Below are 17913 nucleotides of genomic sequence, written 5' to 3'. Positions count from 1 at the left end.
CAAAAAGTATGGAATCACCCCTCTCAGAAGATGTTCATTCAAATGTTTAATTGTGTTGAAAAAAAAACAAGAACATATATGCCACAAAACAATTTTCACTGAACAATCCAAACTTCTGGCTGTATAAAACACTTTAAAAAAAAAAAAAAAAAAAAACTATAGTCAATTACAACTGTTTTTACAGATCACACAGAGGAAAAAAATATGGAATCACACAAATCTGAGGAAAATTATATGGAATCACCAAATAAAAACACTACTAGTACTTTGTTGCACCACCTCTGGCTTTTATAACAGCTTGAATTCTCTGAGGCACGGATTTAACTAATGACAAACAGTATACTTCATCAATCTGTCTCCAGCTTTGTCTTATTGCAGTTGCCAGATCAGCTTTGCAGGTTGGAGCCTTGTCGTGGACCATTTTCTTTCATTTCCACCACAGATTTTCAATTGGATTGAGGTCCGGACTATTTGCAGGCCATGCCATTGACATTATATGTCTTTCCTGTAGGAATGTTTTCACAGATTTTGCCCTATGGCACGATGCATTATCATCCTGAAAAATGATGCTACCATCACCAAACATCCTTTCAATTGATGGAATAAGAAAAATGTCCAAAATCTCAACATAAACTTGTGCATTTATAGAAGATGTAATGACTGTCATCTCTCCCATACCTTTACCTGACATACAACCCCATATCATTAAAGCAGCACTCAGTAGCTTCGGGACTTCTTCGCTGTATTCTCGCTTTTTGCTCGCAGGTTTCTCTCTAGAGCTCCCCCCACAGCTTCGGAATAGATATTTGACAACACTGTTGTAAAAACTCGTTGTTGATTCTCAGACACCAGAGGCTATAGATCAACGACATCAAAGCAGATGGGACATTCTTTAAAACGTCTTCTTCATTAGGGTTCGGACAGCGTGAGGGAGCGCAATAATGACAGCATTTTAGCAGATTTCTTTTGGCCGTAAAGCAATTGTTTACATCGCGAGACTTCCTGACGCAGCGGCCGGCGGCCCGCCGGCTCAAAGTTGCAAGTGCGTATTTTCCGCTCACGGGCACCAGGGGGGTGCGAAACGACCACCATTCAACCCAAAATAAGTAATATAACCATTCCAATGACTCCTAAGCTGTTCAGTTAAGGTAAAAAAAAGTTACTTAGTTCACCTTTAATGATTGTGAAAATTTGCATGTTTTCTTCAGGCAGTTGTCTTTATAAATTTCATTGGAACGGCACCAAACAAAAGTTCCAGCATCATCACCCTGCCCAATGCAGATTCGTGATTCATCACTGAATATAACTCTCATCCAGTCATCCACAGTCCAAGATTGTCTTTCTTTAGCCCACTGAAACCTTGTTTTTTTCTGTTTAGATGTTAATGATGGTTTTCGTTTGGCTTTTCTGTATGTAAATCCCATTTCTTTTAGGCAATTTCTTACAGTCCGGTCACAGACATTGACTCCACTTTCTGCCCATTTGTTCCTCATTTGTTTTGTTGTGCATTTTCTGTTTTCAAGGCGTATTGCTTTAAGTTTTCTGTCTTGGCGCTTTGATGTCTTTCTTGGTCTACCAGTACGCTTCCCTTTTACAACCTTTCCATTTGATTTGTACTTGGTCCAGATTTTAGACACAGCTGACTGGGAACAACCAACATCTTTTGCAACATTCCGTGAAGATTTACCTTCTTCGAGAAGTTTGATAATCCTCTCCTTTGTTTCAACTGACATCTCTCGTGTTGGAGCCATGAGTTATGTCAATCATCTTGGTTCAACACATCACTAATGTGTGCAAGCACTCTTTTTTAACTGCAGACTAATTAGCAGTTGTAATCAGATACAGGTGTTTGTTTTAGAAATGCAAAGTGCATGGTGATTCCATATAATTTTCCTCAGATTTGTGTGATTCCATATTTTTTTCCTCTGTGTGATCTGTAAAAACAGTTGTAATTGACTATAGTTATTTTTTTTTTTTAAATTTTTTAAGTGTTTTATACAGCCAGAAGTTTGGATTGTTCAGTGAAAATAGTTTTGTGGCATATATGTGCTTGTTTTTTTTTCTACACAATTAAACATTTGAATAAACATCTTCTGAGAGGGGTGATTCCATACTTTTTGCCAGGGGTTGTATGACCATAGACATGTATAGAAAGGCTAGATAGCTTACCGGCGCTGAGAGCCAATGGGACCCGACGACGTCACACGGCGGCCATCTTAGGACAGGACCGCTCGTCCAGTTATAACATTAAAGTCTATTGTGCATGTAGTGCTGAAATAACTATATTTTGCTCAATTTTCAACCGATTTTCAAACGGCTTGGTGTGTCATAAACGTCAGGGATGCGGCTATTTAACTGCATACTTGTGAAAAATTATAGCCACAAACGGCATCAGCACAAATCATAGCCACGTTAATAAGGTTTGTAATAAACCAAACCGTTTGTAAATCCGTCAAGAATTCAGCAAGTTACGAGCATTTTAGTTGGCGTATGTCACTCACCTTCCGTCCACAGCAGCAGGGAGCAGCAGCGCAGTCTCCTGACCTAAGATGGCCGCCAAGTGACGACACAGCTGACTCCGCCTTGAGCCATCTAGCCTTTCTATACATGTCTATGTGTATGACAGTCTTGAATCTGCTAGTGAACATTACTCTATACTGCCACCTACTGCTCTGGTGTGAACAGAGAAACATATTTGTGTGTTTATTAGTTGCCTTCTAATGAATACACAGTATATGTATTTGTGGTGTGTATGTTTGCATGACTGTAGCTCTTGTGTGTGTGTGTGTGTGTGTGTGTGTGTGTGTGTGTGTGTGTGTGTGTGTGTGTGTGTGTGTGTGTGTGTGTGGGCGCTTGCATAAGTGCTTGCCGTATTTATGTGTGTGTTCACATTATGATGAGATGATATTGTCCGTCACTCAGATGCTGATTTACTCCCACATGTGAGAACAAAGAGAGTGTTTCTACACACACAGATGAAAGTTTGACAACATCAGCTCGACACACAGACGCTCCTCACACACCGTAAGTACTGAAGATATTCCACTTCATCTGCTGAAATCATTCAAAATCATTTAGTAGAATTATACTTCTGAGTTGTTTTTGTAATTATGTCGTTTTAGAAATGGAGTTCATACAGAATTCTTGTGAAGAGATTTTAGTAACATGAACTAACAAACTAACAAAGTTAATGTTAATTTCAGCATTTACTAATGCACTATTAAAATCAATCGCTGTATCTGGTAATATTGTTTAATGGAGCTGAGCTGACATGAACAAACAATGAACGATTGTGTGAATGTTAGCAAACATTAATAAATAATGTAGCAAATGTGCTGCTCATTGTTAGTTAATGCATTAACTAAACTTAACTAATGGAACCTAATTGTACCAAAGTATTACAGAGATTAGTAGCAGTTTCTCTACTTAACCGATAGTCATAGTGAAATTAATTATTAGAAATACTGTATGTAGTTAATAATAATTATGCAAACATGAATAAAGCATAATTTAATTCCATCTATAAAAAGATTATATTTGTTTAAATGAAAATATTTAGCAATGTTAGATTATTTTACTAAATTGTTGTAAAACTTAGTTATTGACAGTAAAGTTTAAAATGCTTTTTTTAAATTAAGTAAGTTTAAGTTAAAAGCTTTTTTTAAGTTTATCCATCTCTTTGTAGATCATTACATTAAATATAAATATATGCATTATGTATGTAACTGGTACTCGACATGCTTCCAGTGGGATTCGAACCCGGGTCTCCGGCGTGGGAGGCGTGTGCGCTAACAAGGACGCTAAAACAATACATTAGTGTCAGACTCTGTCCCAAATGACACACTTCATACGCACTTTTAGTCTTGTGGACTTACAATGGCTTCCGCGTGTGTGGTGTCCTTTAAGTCCATAAGACCGTAGGGTGTCACATTTGTCATTTTAGGTTTCAGAAGGGTGCCCGCGAGCACCCCCTTTGCGGTCGATGCACACTTTTGGAGAGCCGGCACTGAAGCGAGCTCCACAGCAAACTTCTACCCGACAGTCAAAAGGGGCGTTACGTCTCGAAAGTGCGGACTCGTAGGAAGACCACTAGTGTTTAGGGTGCCGTTTGGGACAGGACCTCAGTCACGCCTCATGAGGCCGGGGGAGTGAGGTTTATACGCACCTCCAAATGTAACCGGTCCTACTCAACCCCTAGCGGGATTCGAACGGGCGTGTCCGGCGTGGGAGGCAGGCGCAAATTCGAAAAGTACTATAAATAAATGTTAAATATTTGTGTTTCTGAAATGAAAACTATCAATGTCTTATTCAGTTATAATTGATTTGTTGTTTTTATATTTCTATATATTTTTAAGGGAGGGTTATAAAACTATTTTCCAAACCTAACGAATGTACACACACACACACGGAAACATTTTCTTTGAAATAAATATCCTGTATTTTAAACTCCATTGTCTTTTACAGACTGAATCAATCATTCGTAATGGCGAACACAAGTCTTCAGATGATGGGTCTGGTGCTGGGCATCGCAGGCTGGGGTTTTGGGGTCCTGGTCTGCGCCGCCCCCTGGTGGCGTGTGTCTGCGTTCGTGGGGGACGAGCTGGTGGTGTCGCAGGTGCTGTCGGAGGGGCTGTGGATGACGTGTCTGTCGGAACGGGGCCGTCTGCAGTGTAAAGTCTACGACTCGGGCCTCGCGCTCACAGCCTCCGTCCAGATGTGCCGTGGCCTGTGCGTGTTGTCCCTGTTCCTGTGTCTGCTAGCGGTCCCGCTCAGCGTAACCGGGCTGAAGTGCACGCGTTGCCTCGGCGACGCTCACGAAACCAAGGCTCGGATGGCGCAGGTCGGCGCGGTGCTTTTCCTCCTAGCTGCGTTTTTCTACCTAGTGCCGGTGGCTTGGACCGTGTACGTCGTGATTCGGGATTTCTACGACCCGAGTGTCGCCGCGCCGCTCAAACGTGAACTCGGATCGGCGCTCTACCTGGGATGGGCCGTGACCGCGCTTATGCTGGTGGGCGGGGCTGTGCTCTATTTAGGCTCCGCCTCCCCTGGAGCTCCAGCTATTCCTGTTTTTGGACGAGGAGGAAAAGCGAACCCTCCCTCCACGGCAGAGAGCAAACCGGAGAAAGTCTTTGTGTAAAAGGTGACATCAACCTGGAAAAAGTGGTCACATACAAGGTTTAATCTTCAGAAATAAAGGAATATCATTATTTACGCACTGTCGTGTCATTCAAAAACTGTATGCGGTTATTTTTTTCCGTGGAACACAAATGGAGAGTTTTGCATCAAATTTATGCAGCTCCTTTAATTTAACTCTTTATTATCCATTCTCATGTATTCTTAATTTTCAATGTTTTTTTTTTTTTTCTACTTTTGAGTGCTAGAAAGAAATAACACATGGGTTTGGAACGACATGAGGGCAAATTTTCATTTAGACAGTCCAATTGCATTAAGAAATCTGACTCTGTCCTACATAGACTGAATTTGGGTATATTTACAATTCATAAAGCCTTTTATATGAGGTCAATTTAAGCTCTGTAATTAGTTTACTCTTTTTTTTTGTTGCTGTTGTTGCATAAGAGTCTCACATATTGTTTTTGTTTGTCTTTTTTCCAATGCTCAGTATAATTAATGATTATATCTCATGTGATTTATTTATTGATGTGTTACTGTGCATTATTTGTCTAATAAACCTAATGTAATAATATAGACTGACTATGTGCACATGTACATGTTGATGTGTGTTGACAACATGCGTTGGCAGAATATCACACACAACACAATAGCAGAATACAGCACAGGGACAATAAACACAGTGTCCACTGTGAGTCCGATGATGTCATCACAGTGGAATATGAGCTCGTGTTCCATAGAACTCCTTCAGAATCATCCGTCACGAGAGGAGGAGGAATTCATAAACATCAACACTTCAGAGACACCAGGAAAGAGTGAAGGGTCTGTTAGTCCTGTACTGGGTTCATTTCAAACCCTTGATGGTTTAAGCGGGAACATTATTGGAGGATAATGTTATATGATGATAACACATATAAGGAGGGATTTATAGGCCCACTGAAGTGCCTTGAAACGTGCAGCATTATTTAGTGTGTTGACGTAATTTCCCCTGAAACAGAAAAAAGGGGCGGGACATATTGAGCAGCTCCTCCCTTTTTTAAATTAGCCAATAGCGTTTAGTTTATATCACAGCTCGACCAGGGCTGTTGAGCTCAGTAAAGCTGCAGTTTCCTCCTAACCGTTTCTCCTCCTAATCTCATCCAGATCACTTTAAAATACAATATTCTGTGTTGAATTCAAATGGATCCGATGTTTTTTGGTCCACGGTGACTCGCTCATAGGATCCGCTCTGTGTATCGTGTCTCTGGATCGAAGCTGCGGAGGTTCAGGTGACACTAACATGAAACCTTCATTCGCCCCGGTGGAAAGCATATTTACACTGTCTGAATCATTCCCTATCCCCTATATAGTGCACTATATGCCATTCACCATGTAGAAAATAGTAAATGTGTGAACAACTGACCGATTTTAGCTACAGCTTCTGCATTCATTTATAGTGTAGGGGGCGGAGCTTCATATTCTGGAGAGCATTTGATTGGACAGAAAATTTGATGAGAAGCAGAAGTGCAGAGTGATATCATCAAAATCATTGATCCCTATTGGCGGAAGTGAGAGACTGGCGGAAGTTTAAAATACTTGTATCTTCTAAATGCGAATTGTGTCATTGTTTTGGAGCAAACTAGCCTATAGATAACTATAGAAGCTTGTTTCCACCACAGAATAAAACATTTTTAAAACATAATTGCAACTTTTTATCTCACAATTGTGTTTACATCTCGCAATTCTGACTTTTTTCTCCGAATTTCGAGCAATAAAGTCAGTATTGCCTGTAATTGCGTGATATAAAGTTGCAATTGCATGTTATAAAGTCAGAATTGCAAAATATAAACTTGCAGTTGCGACTTTACATCATGAAATTCTGACTTTATATCTCCCAATTGTGCATTAATGTCAGAATTGCAAGATGCAATTCTGAGAAAAAAAGTCTGAATTGTGAGATAAAAAGTTGCAATTACCTTTTTATTTTTTATTCTGTGGCAGAAACAAGCTTAGATAACCGTAGATAACAGTAAGAGTAACATACTAAAAGCCAAAAAAACTTCCATTCTTTAAGTATGAGCGTTTCAGCCACAGTAACTGAAGTACTGCAAATGTCCACAAGATGACAGCCAAGCGCAAGATATGGGATCCCAATCAACTTTTCCAGTGATTTTTATTTAAACAGAAATAAGCTTCTATTATTTTTTTCTATTCAGCATTTCTTCTCAGTTTCTCGTTGTCTTTGATTTAGATTTTACGTTAATTATGATACAAGCACAAAAACAGTATAAAGGTCTCAGTTAAATATTTATAATTATATTTAATTATTGACTAGTTTATGGACATGTCATATATTTTGTGCATGGTTTCACAAAGATCGGGGTTCTGATGGCAACAAATCCCTTTAGCAAATAATAATAATAATAATAATAAAGAAATGTTTTCTTCATGGAACTGGCAGCTGATAAAGAGACTTTAGATTGTCAGGTTAACTTTTCAATGTTAAAGTAGGCTAATTGATTTTTAGACAGACGATAAATATTATATGGTAATAGATGGTAAATTATATGTTTTTTTTTATTATATTGTAAAACTATAAATATTATATGGTAAATATATGTCCTACATTATAAGTTGACATTTTATAGAGAGATTCAGTCAGTCAGCCATGTCTCCGTTTATTGTTTTTTGTTGTTGCATAACAGTCTCACATATTGCTTTTATTAGTATATTTTTTTCAAATGCTCAGTATAATTAATGATTATATATTTGTTAATTGATGTTTATTGATTAATTTATTTACCTGATTTTTTAGACATACGATTGATATGAGTCTTATATGGTAATAGGCCTACATAATAAATGGACATTTTATAGAGATACAGTCATTCAGTCAGTCAGTCAGTCAGTCAGCCATGTCTCCAGAACAAACGTTTACTTGCACACTAAACATTTTACACAACAGTATTGCAACTCTATTGTGCCAATGCAGTGGCTCCACTCCTGCTCTAGAAGTTGCGTGTGAATGAGGAAGGGCCTCGTCTTAAAGTGACAGTGCAGTAACCCAGCGCGCTCCCGAGTCATCTCAGCGGCTACTGTCCCTTTAAGAGTCCAGCCCTCGTTCTCAATGAACACCACTCGAATGGATGTTTTTTTTCTTCCTCTTTTTCGTGCGTTTGTAATGTGTGTGTGCCAGTAGGAGGATCTGGCGCACCGGGAGGCCGTTCCAGATTCCTCGCGAGCAATTGGCTGCTCGTGAACTTTGCGACGCTTTGTTTGTCCGCGCGCACCGGTCACGCACGCCACGCACTCGGCATGTCTCGAGCACATCGGAAACATCACCGTTCCGTTCTTGACCTCGCGGAAGATTAGCGAGATCATCCACGCACGCAGCAACGCGCAGCACAGGACGCGTCGCTCGCAACCAGCACGAGAGAAGAGAAGTTAACGGGACCGGAGAGATGGCGGAGAAACGCATGTCGCGCTGGTATTTCGGTGGGATCGCGTCGTGTGGAGCCGCTTGCTGCACGCACCCGCTGGACCTGATCAAGGTGAGTGTGTGTGTGTGTGTGTGTGTGTGGATGGCTAGTTAAGGTAGAATGACAGATAATCGGTCTAATCTTCATCCCCAGAGGAAGACAACACCCGCTCGAGCACATGACTTATGTGTGGCTTTGAAGAGAAAACTGTGCATACTTTCCTCATTTTGATAATTGATATTTAAACATATTGAGAGCCCGAAAATATCGGCCAGACTGATAACACAAATCTGAACATATTTGGCTATTATTATATTATATATATATATATATATATGTGGCTAGTGTTATTATTTTAACACTATTATCATAATTCTGCTAATCTGTTCTAAAATCTGCCAACGTCTTTTATATACGTATACATGCATACATACAATATTTGGTAATTTTACATAAGTTTGTGTGTTTCAGACTGTACCGACACACTTGTCAAATTGCAATGAATGTTTGTTTAGCTTATATCTGATAATTTGGATAATCTTTGGCTATTTTAATACTATTGTCGTTTTTCAGATCCATAATTTGCCAACATAATTTACCAAATATCATCAGATAATATTTGGTCACTCTATCAGTATAATGCTTGTATTTTGTCCCAAAATCTACTCACAGCCTTGTTAGATTGTAATTAATATTTCATGACTGTAATATGTGGCCATTTTAACAACTTGTCGAATTGTAACAAACATTTTACATCCAATAAATGCTTATTTATTGCAAAATCTTTCGAAAACCTTGTGAAGATGTTACGTTTGATAAATCGGTTAATATTTGACCATTTTAACAATATCAACAAAATAATCCTTGAAATAATTTTGTCTTTCCCAAATCTACTGACAACCTTGTCAAATTATGATATACATTTTCAATGTAATTTTGTGTCAAATAAGTGTTTGTTTGACTTTTTTTTTATCAAAGCAATTTTGTACATATTTAAATTTAAGGTTAAATGAAAAGCATTTAAATGAATTATATATAATGAATAAATTGATCCTGCACTTTAGATGTTTAAATCATTGACAGGCAGATGTCAATAGTCTGAGGTCTGATTTGGGATCAGTTTATTGTCCTCATGTGATGTCATGTGTGACTAAACCAGAAGTGTGTGTGTGTGTGTGTGTGTGTGTGTGTGTGTGTGTGTGTGTGTGATCACATTATAACAGGACGGAGGTCAGTCCGACTCCCAAACCCTTCCTGAAACTGTTGAAGGGCGTGTAATTACAGTGTTGTGGTTCACAGACGCTCACACTCGAGTCTCTCCGTTGTTCTTGTAATGGGTGTGAGGCTTATAATAGAGTTGGATGTGTGTGTGTGTTAATTGTTTTCCAGAACTGTACTGAAGTATTTCACATGGACAGTGGGAATGAAAGGCTGTAAATGTTCTGCATGCTGTTCTTTTATATTAAAGGCCAGTGGTATTTTAGGATCAGCTCTCGATGTGCTGAGTAATGCTGCTTTATGGGACAGGAAGTGTTCATTCACTATCAACGTGTGTGTGTGTGTGTGTGTGTGTGTGTGTGTGTGTGTGTGTGTGTGTGTGTGTTCATGCATGCTTTTGTCCAGATTCGCACACGTGTGAGATCGGCACATGTCTGCCATCTGTGTGTGTCCAGTTGAGTCCGGTTTGCTGGACTTTGATTATCTAGTCTTGCTTTGACCTTCAGTGTGTGTGTGTGTGTGTGTGTGTGTGTGTGTGTCTGCTCCATGAGACTGTAGTTTTACTGTGTGTTTTTCCCTCAGTTTCACAGAGGAAAGTATCAGGTGGCCGGAAAGCACCGGCAATGAATGAAACGCGAATGAATGAATTAAAAGAAGTAGAGCGAGTTTATTGAGTTTGAGTTTATTGAGTTTATTGAGCGATCCGTCATTTCTCAGCCTCAGATCTTCTGAGGGCTCTCGTGTGTTTGAGAAGATAACAGGCTGAATGATCTCAGATTGTCTGCTATTCACTAAAACCAACCAAAAGCCACAGATAAGTGCCCTTCAACCGCACACACACACACACACACACACTGGCTGAAGTTAAAAACAGCGTGTTGTGAGTTCAGAAGTGGTGCTTGACCCGGTTACCCTTCAGACGTGTGTTTAAAGAGAGACCGCGAGACCCTCGTGAGTCCAATCTGAGCGTGACCTTTGACCTTTATAAATCATCTGCAAACGCGTTCGCTTGTTAACATCAGTAAACTACATTAGTGAACACGAACTAACGATGAGAAACATTTATTGACATTTACTAGTAAATTATTAAAATCAGAAGTTGTATCTGATAATAATTAGGCTATTTAACGGACCACAGCTGATGTTACAGATACAGTTGTATTTTTATGAACTGATATTAACAAAGATTAATAAGTACAATAACACATGAGTTGCTCATTGTTAATAATGTTAGTATTGCATTAATGTGAACTAGTGGAATCGTATTATAAAGTTTTACCAATGGTCTGTGAATGAACAGGTACAAACAGGTTGATACAAGTTGCAAACATATTTATGTGAATATTCTTCTTGATATTGTAATATTTCCCCTCTATATTCTGCACACTTGATCTTCTGTGTATCGCTGACCTGTAAAACTCCTGTTCAGGCTCTTTTGAGTGACAGTTGCATTATTAAGCTGAATACAATAACAAATAATATCTTCTTTGAGCAGAAGGAAATGTGAAGTTATTGTTGGCCACTATTCAAACCCTGTGTGGGTGTGGGTGTGGGTGTGGGTGTGGGTGTGTGTGTGTGTGTGTGTGTGTGTGTGTGTGTGTGTGTGTGTGTGTGTGTGTGTGTGTGTGTGTGTGTGTGTGTGTGAGGTTTTGTTATAACCTGTTGCGTGCTGTGCAGGTATTTATGTAATGCTTGAATGAGAAAATTGTTGCACATTTTACACACTTGAGGTCAACATCAGTATAACAGGAACTGTCCGTCTATTTGGATAGATAATATTTACTCTCTCTCTCTCTCTCTCTCTCTCTCTCTATATATATATATATATATATATATACAGAAGAGAAAAACACACATCACTCAACTGACTCATTTATAAAGGCCGTATATTTTAAACCAGACACAAAATGTGTTTAACACTTACATTTAGCAGATGCTTTTATCCAAAGTGACTTACATTTCAAGGTACACATTTTACATTGTTATCAGTTCTTGCTTTCCCTGGGAATCGAACCCATGACCTTGGCGTTGCAAGCGCCAACGCTCTACTGTTTTGTGTTGTGTGTGTGTGTGCTTTTTTGTTTCATTTTTTATTGTATTTTGTATCCGTTTCAGACTCATGTGAAGGAACATGCTGTTGTTGTTTTTTGTGGTGATGTTAATGATGATGTTGATTGTGATGATGATGATGATGATGATGATGATGATGATGATGTTGTTGAACAGGTGCACCTGCAGACGCAGCAGGAGGTGAAGATGAGGATGGTTGGCATGGCGATGCACGTGGTGAAGAGCGACGGTGTGCTGGCGCTCTACAACGGCCTCAGCGCTTCCCTCTGCAGACAGGTCAGATCCCGATCCCATTCATATCCGGCAGGGGGAATTCTGGGAAAACTCAACACTGATATGAAACTGGAGACACTTTCACACAGACAGCCTTTGCCTTGAATTTAATGTGTTTTTTCCGTTAGAGAGCGAGAGAAAGGTCATGTGATCAGGATCTACAGCGGTTTGAGCGTGTGTTTAGACACTGATGTAAAACTCAAAGAGCTTGAGTGGTGAAGAAGCGGACACAAAGCAATTCACTTCATTTATTTACTGAAAATCTTCTTGATTTGCCAGAGTTTTGGAAAAGATGCAGATGACAAAACGAAACTGAGTTATGAACATTCACCGTGATAAAGCAGAACAATAGTGAGGACGTCACCTTTATCAACAAAACTAATCTACGGAACGGCTTGAACGCTCACCATGACAGTGCAGAAAGCCTGAACAATAGTGAGGAAGTCGATCTTTCAAATAAACCACATGCGATACTCCACTGAATGACATATTCACAAACACAAGTGTATTTCAGATGCAGATCTGGCAAAATGACATCAGAGTTTCCTGGTGTGTTAGTGCTGTGTGTGAATGATAACAATAGCTATCAAATAAAACAATAGGTGTCAAACTCAGAATTGCTGTGGTTGCGAGAAACATTAGTCCAGTGATTTAACTTTGTGAAAGTTGCCATTATGAAGTTTTTATACCACATTATTTCCCATCTGTGACCCTGTAGAGAAGCAGGTCATGTTCCCAGTCTGTGTTTACTCATGAAACTCAGGATCTTCAGTTTAAAGTGTGAAATCTCTCATGGTTAAGTGTGAGATTAAGGGCTTAAGATTAATGTTGTAGTGTGTACAGGCTAAACCTCTCTAACACAGAAGATGATGATGATGATGAACTGAACGTGTTGTGTCTCTCTGCAGATGTCGTATTCTCTCACACGGTTCGCCATCTATGAGACGGTGCGAGACATGATGGGCAGCGGCAGTCAGGGACCCATGCCTTTCTATCAGAAAGTCCTGCTGGGCGCGTTTGGAGGTGAACACACACACACACACACACACACACACACCATCACACAATCACACAATCACACACCAGCGATGCGCATCACCTTATGATGAGATGCGATCAGAATTGGATTTAGAGCAAGTACCTAAAGCTTTATTTATGTAGCAACTTTTACAAAGTGCTTTACAGAAGAGAAGTACATTCACAGAAAAGAAAAAAGAAAACAAAGATAATAAAAAGCTTTTTATTTTGGTACAGCAGAGAGAGAGAGAGAGAGAGAGAGAGAGAGAGAGAGAGATTCTCTTGGTTAGCCTGTCATAAGTGAACAGTTGAGAGAGTTTATTCGGTCTTAAAGTGACAGCACACACCTAATAGTCCTGCTGTTGTCCGTGTCATTAATGTTAATAAAACAACTAAATACAGCTTTAACAAAGATAAAAATTATAAATTTCTACATGAACAAATATTACATTGCGTTATTTTACATTTAGGCTTAATTATTAATTTCTGTCCCTGAATACTACCGTTAGACTTTACTATTCATCTCTGCTTGTAATTTGTTTTATTACTGATTTTTTACTACTTATTTTATTACTGACTGCTCACTTGCCTTTAATAATGTTTGAACTTTATCAGTTATGTTGTGGTATCGAAGAACTTCAAGTGAGCTTTAAGTAATAAATGAAAAGTGGACTTACAAAAGCAGAGGAAAAGTAAGAGGATCTTGATTCAGTTGTGAATGATACAGCCAGCCAGTGAAGGGATCTGAGTGTTGTGAGTCATGTGATTTCTAGCTTTAGAGCGAGTTCGCATTGGTGCAGCTGCGGTCTGAACTCTCTTTAGTGTTTAATAGAGAGAGCTCTTTGGTAACCCAGCTAAAACACTATTGCCGTTATCAAGTCTAGACGTAACAAATGCATGAACGAGTGTCTCACTGTCAGAAGGGGAGAGAATGTCACGTACTTTGGAGATGTTTCTGAGGTGATAATATGCTGTTTTTTAAAACTAAGGTCATGTCAATCATGATTCCCAAGTTCCTGACCTGATTACTGGCTGTTAGTGATAACGAGTCAAGATATGGAGCAATAGATGTTCGCCGCGCGTCATTACCGTACCTCTGTCTTATCTGTGTTTAGCTGTGGGAAGCTCTGAGACATCAACAATGTTATGCCCTCTAATCTATGCAGGACAGTACGGTGAAAAATTGCATTGTGGGAATCTGGTGCAAGTGAAAGATAGAGTTGAGTGTCATCTGCATACTGGTGAAATTAAATATGGCATTTAATGAGCCTATTAAGCATGTATTGGTTAAATATTAGAGGAAGGAAACTCAGAGGTGAAGACCATGAGAGTCGGTTGTATGATTCTCCTTGAAGAAGAACACGAGCTGTTTGGCATCAAGTCTAACGAAGGCAAGTGTACGTTGTAGCTTATATAGATTTTAGGAGGCAGTGCTTAGGAATGGAGAATAAGAAACTGGCTGACGACCTCAATCTTCATCCTTCCCTCGCACTTTGTAACACATCTTTCCCTCGCGGGTCAAAATGACCCGAAGCCCTAAAATTATACTTTTTTTTTATTTTATTTTAGTCCAGAAAGCTTATTTTATGTCATTTTGATTCTATTTTTAATGCAATTTTTTGGGAGATTTTTATTTTATTGTATTTACTTTTAAATTACTAGATTTGATCAATAAATAAATAGTAATTTAAGCACATTCCTCACATTCTTTCAACTTCAATTTAAAATAACTCACAATTTCAAGCATAACCCTTTTAATTCAGCTCAAAATATCTTACATTGGGTGTATTTGTCGATCTCTTGTGGGGAAAAAAGTATATAACATGATATTTCATTACTCTTGCCACTAGATGGCTTTAAATCTCTATATGGATCAAATTAGCTGTTCCGCTGGGTCCTAAAGTCAGTTTTTTCTTCAGTTTGCAATAAGATACGCATGTAGACATTATAAAATTATAAATTGAGCATTTTTAGGTTTTTCTATGTGTACTGAAGCTAAATACTAAATTTCAACCACAAAACTCCTCAATTCCATAAAAAAAGAAAAATGTGTGTATTCATGGTTCAATTGCAAAAATAAGTCCTAGGGTCTTGGACCCCTCTGATGAACACTTACTTTTTTTTCATTCAAAATGACCAGAGGAAAGGATGCAAATGAAGTATCCAGGTTTAGGAGCCCGCCCCAGACTCTAGACTAGAGTGTCACCAGTCCTAATACAATAAGCATAACTATACAAAGAACTAAGAGCCATTAAAGACAAAGGGTGAGAGTCTCAGTTATCTGACTCATTTGACTTACAATTAAGAGAACAGGACTGGCAGGAACCGCTTTATAAAAGCTTTGCTTAACCGAATCAGTCATCTGATGTCGTCATCTTTACCTTAAATGCTAAATACAGTGTACTTCCCCATAGTTTTTTTATCTGATGTTCTGTAAGGATGTAAGATCAACAGATCTTAAACAGATTCTTAAATTTGTAATTCCACAAGGACCCGAAATTGAGCCTTGAGGAACACCACAAGAAATGACGTAACACAGTTTTCCCTGTTGCTTAAGTAGGATCTGAGACCGACCCAGACCTGATAGGCCGACCCAGATCTGAAGTCGGTCGAGTAGAATCACATGATCATCGGTGTCAAAAGCAGCACTCAGATCTAAAAGAACAAGGATTGCCAAGATTCCTGAGTCCCAAATAACTTTCAGATCGTTTAAAACCCTGATCAAGACTGTTTCTGTGCTCCGCCCGGAAGCCAGACTGAAATATCTCTCTAAGTTTATTGGTGTTGAGAGTTATTAATCTGTATGGACACTCTCTTTATAATTGTTTTGCCAAAACATGGTAGATTAGAGATTGGTTTGTAGACACTGAGCACAGAAGAGTCAAGGCTGTTTTTCTTCGGCCTAACAATTGCAGTTTTACACATTTATGGGAAAAGTTTTTTGCTGAAGGGACTGAATAATGATATTCAGGATTTCTGGTAATAGGAATTAGTGGGTTGATAGAGCATAATTACAGCAATTGAAAGTGTGGTAAATGTGCAAGAGACCCATCGTGTTTATCGCTCGCAATTCACTTATGAATCTACTTCAGCTTATTAGGCAACATGCTGTATGAAGTTTTATAAATGCATGCATAAGTGTTATTTTATTATAGTTCATTTACTATTATGGTTTTTATTAAATATGAATTATTTTTGCTCAAAATGTTGTAGTTTTGTTTTTGTAACTTTTTGTTAGTTTCAGTATGTATATTCGACCGATATATAGTTATATACTTTATATATATATATATATATATATATATATATATATAATGAAGTATATATTGTATATTAGTTTTTATTTCAGTTTTGTTTATTTTTATATTTTCATTTGAAAGTGTTTTTTTTTTTTTTTTTTTTTTTTTTTTTTGATATACTTTTTTGATATATTGTTTATATAACATTTTGTTCAACTAATACAAATTACAAAAATAAAAAATTTAAATAAGTTTTATGTTTTTATTACATATTTTATTTTCTAGTTAATGTTTATTTCATTTCAAGTAACCAAAATATTTATTTTTAGTTAATGATAATAACCTCAATGCATTTATAAATCAAAATATATAGCGATATCCTCTCACAGTCTGTGTCTCTCTGCAGGATTCACCGGCGGCTTCATCGGGACTCCAGCAGACATGGTGAACGTTCGGTGTGTATTGTGGGCTTTGTGTTACTGATGTGTTTTTAGCTCATCTGTGTGTCTTCTGCTGATTATTTCATGTTGTTTATGTCTTCAGGATGCAGAACGATATGAAGCTTCCAGCAGAGCAGAGGAGAAAGTGAGTGTGTCTCCATCTAAAAACAGTCTTTACACTCCAGACAGTCATGATGTGATTGACCTGAATCATTTGTGTGTGTGTCGCAGCTATAAACACGCGCTGGACGGACTCTTCAGGGTCTGGCGGGAAGGTAAAGCACACTTCTGGATCTCTGACTGTCATTAACATCTGTACATGTGTGAATGTCTCTCTCTAAACATGCTTTTCTCTCAGAGGGAACCAGGAAGCTGTTCTCAGGAGCCACTATGGCGTCCAGCAGAGGAGCTCTCGTCACTGTCGGACAGGTGAGGAAGCAGTGCATGATGGGAGTATATCATATATCTGTTACTGATTATCCTTAAAACATGCAATTCATACTGTAGAAGTGAGAGTTACCCCAAAATAAGTGCCTGAAGAGTATAAAGTCTATCAGGGGCTGGTTTTCCTTCCCTCGGGTCATTTTGACATGGATAAAAATAAAAAAATGATTAAGTGTTCATCAGAGAGGTCCAAGACCCCATGACTTTTGTCACACTTGAACCACAAATACAGAAATAAATATAATGGATTCGATGAGTTTTGTGGTTGAAATGTAGTACTTCCCTCGCGGGTCAATTTGACCCCTTAGGAATGAGTGGAATGTGAGGAATGCTTCAGGACACATAGAAAACCTAAAAATGCTCAACATTCAAACTAAAAATGCTAAAACTTTACCAAAAAATTATATTATAATGTCTACATGTTGTATCTCAATGAATACTGAAGTGACTGTAGGACCCCGAGGAAACAGCTCATTCGCTCCATATAGAGATATAAGGCCATCTAGTGGCAAGAGTCATGAAATATCATGTTATATTATTATTATTCCACAAGAGGTCAGCAAAGACACCCAATGGAAGATATTTTGAGCTGAATTAAAAGGTTTAGGCATGAAATTGTGAGTT

The 17913-nt window shown here is 38.5% G+C and overlaps 2 protein-coding genes across 2 annotated transcripts in view; both read left to right on the top strand.

Annotated features, from left to right (window-relative positions):
* Positions 1–2901: 2901 nt before the first annotated feature.
* Positions 2902–5706, top strand: cldn31 (claudin 31). The gene is made up of 2 exons (XM_082163112.1): positions 2902–3024; positions 4465–5706. The coding sequence occupies exon 2, from the start codon at positions 4484–4486 to the stop codon at positions 5135–5137; it is 654 nt and encodes a 217-aa protein (XP_082019238.1). The 5' UTR covers positions 2902–3024; positions 4465–4483; the 3' UTR covers positions 5138–5706.
* A 2541-nt stretch (positions 5707–8247) lies between these two features.
* The window catches only part of slc25a10b (solute carrier family 25 member 10b), a 14396-nt gene continuing 4730 nt past the window's right edge, over positions 8248–17913 (top strand). The window contains exons 1-7 of the mRNA XM_082163079.1: positions 8248–8660; positions 12033–12152; positions 13058–13172; positions 16812–16860; positions 16949–16990; positions 17077–17120; positions 17204–17274. Of these exons, the coding sequence (XP_082019205.1) occupies positions 8571–8660; positions 12033–12152; positions 13058–13172; positions 16812–16860; positions 16949–16990; positions 17077–17120; positions 17204–17274 (531 nt within the window). The 5' untranslated portion in view covers positions 8248–8570. The remainder of the gene's footprint in view (positions 8661–12032; positions 12153–13057; positions 13173–16811; positions 16861–16948; positions 16991–17076; positions 17121–17203; positions 17275–17913) is intronic.

Source organism: Leuciscus leuciscus (assembly GCF_965113295.1).
Source record: "Leuciscus leuciscus genome assembly, chromosome: 3".
NCBI lineage: Eukaryota > Metazoa > Chordata > Actinopteri > Cypriniformes > Leuciscidae > Leuciscus > Leuciscus leuciscus.
The sequence above is the reverse complement of the archived record's forward strand: the minus strand, read 5'-3'. Positions and strand labels throughout refer to the sequence as shown.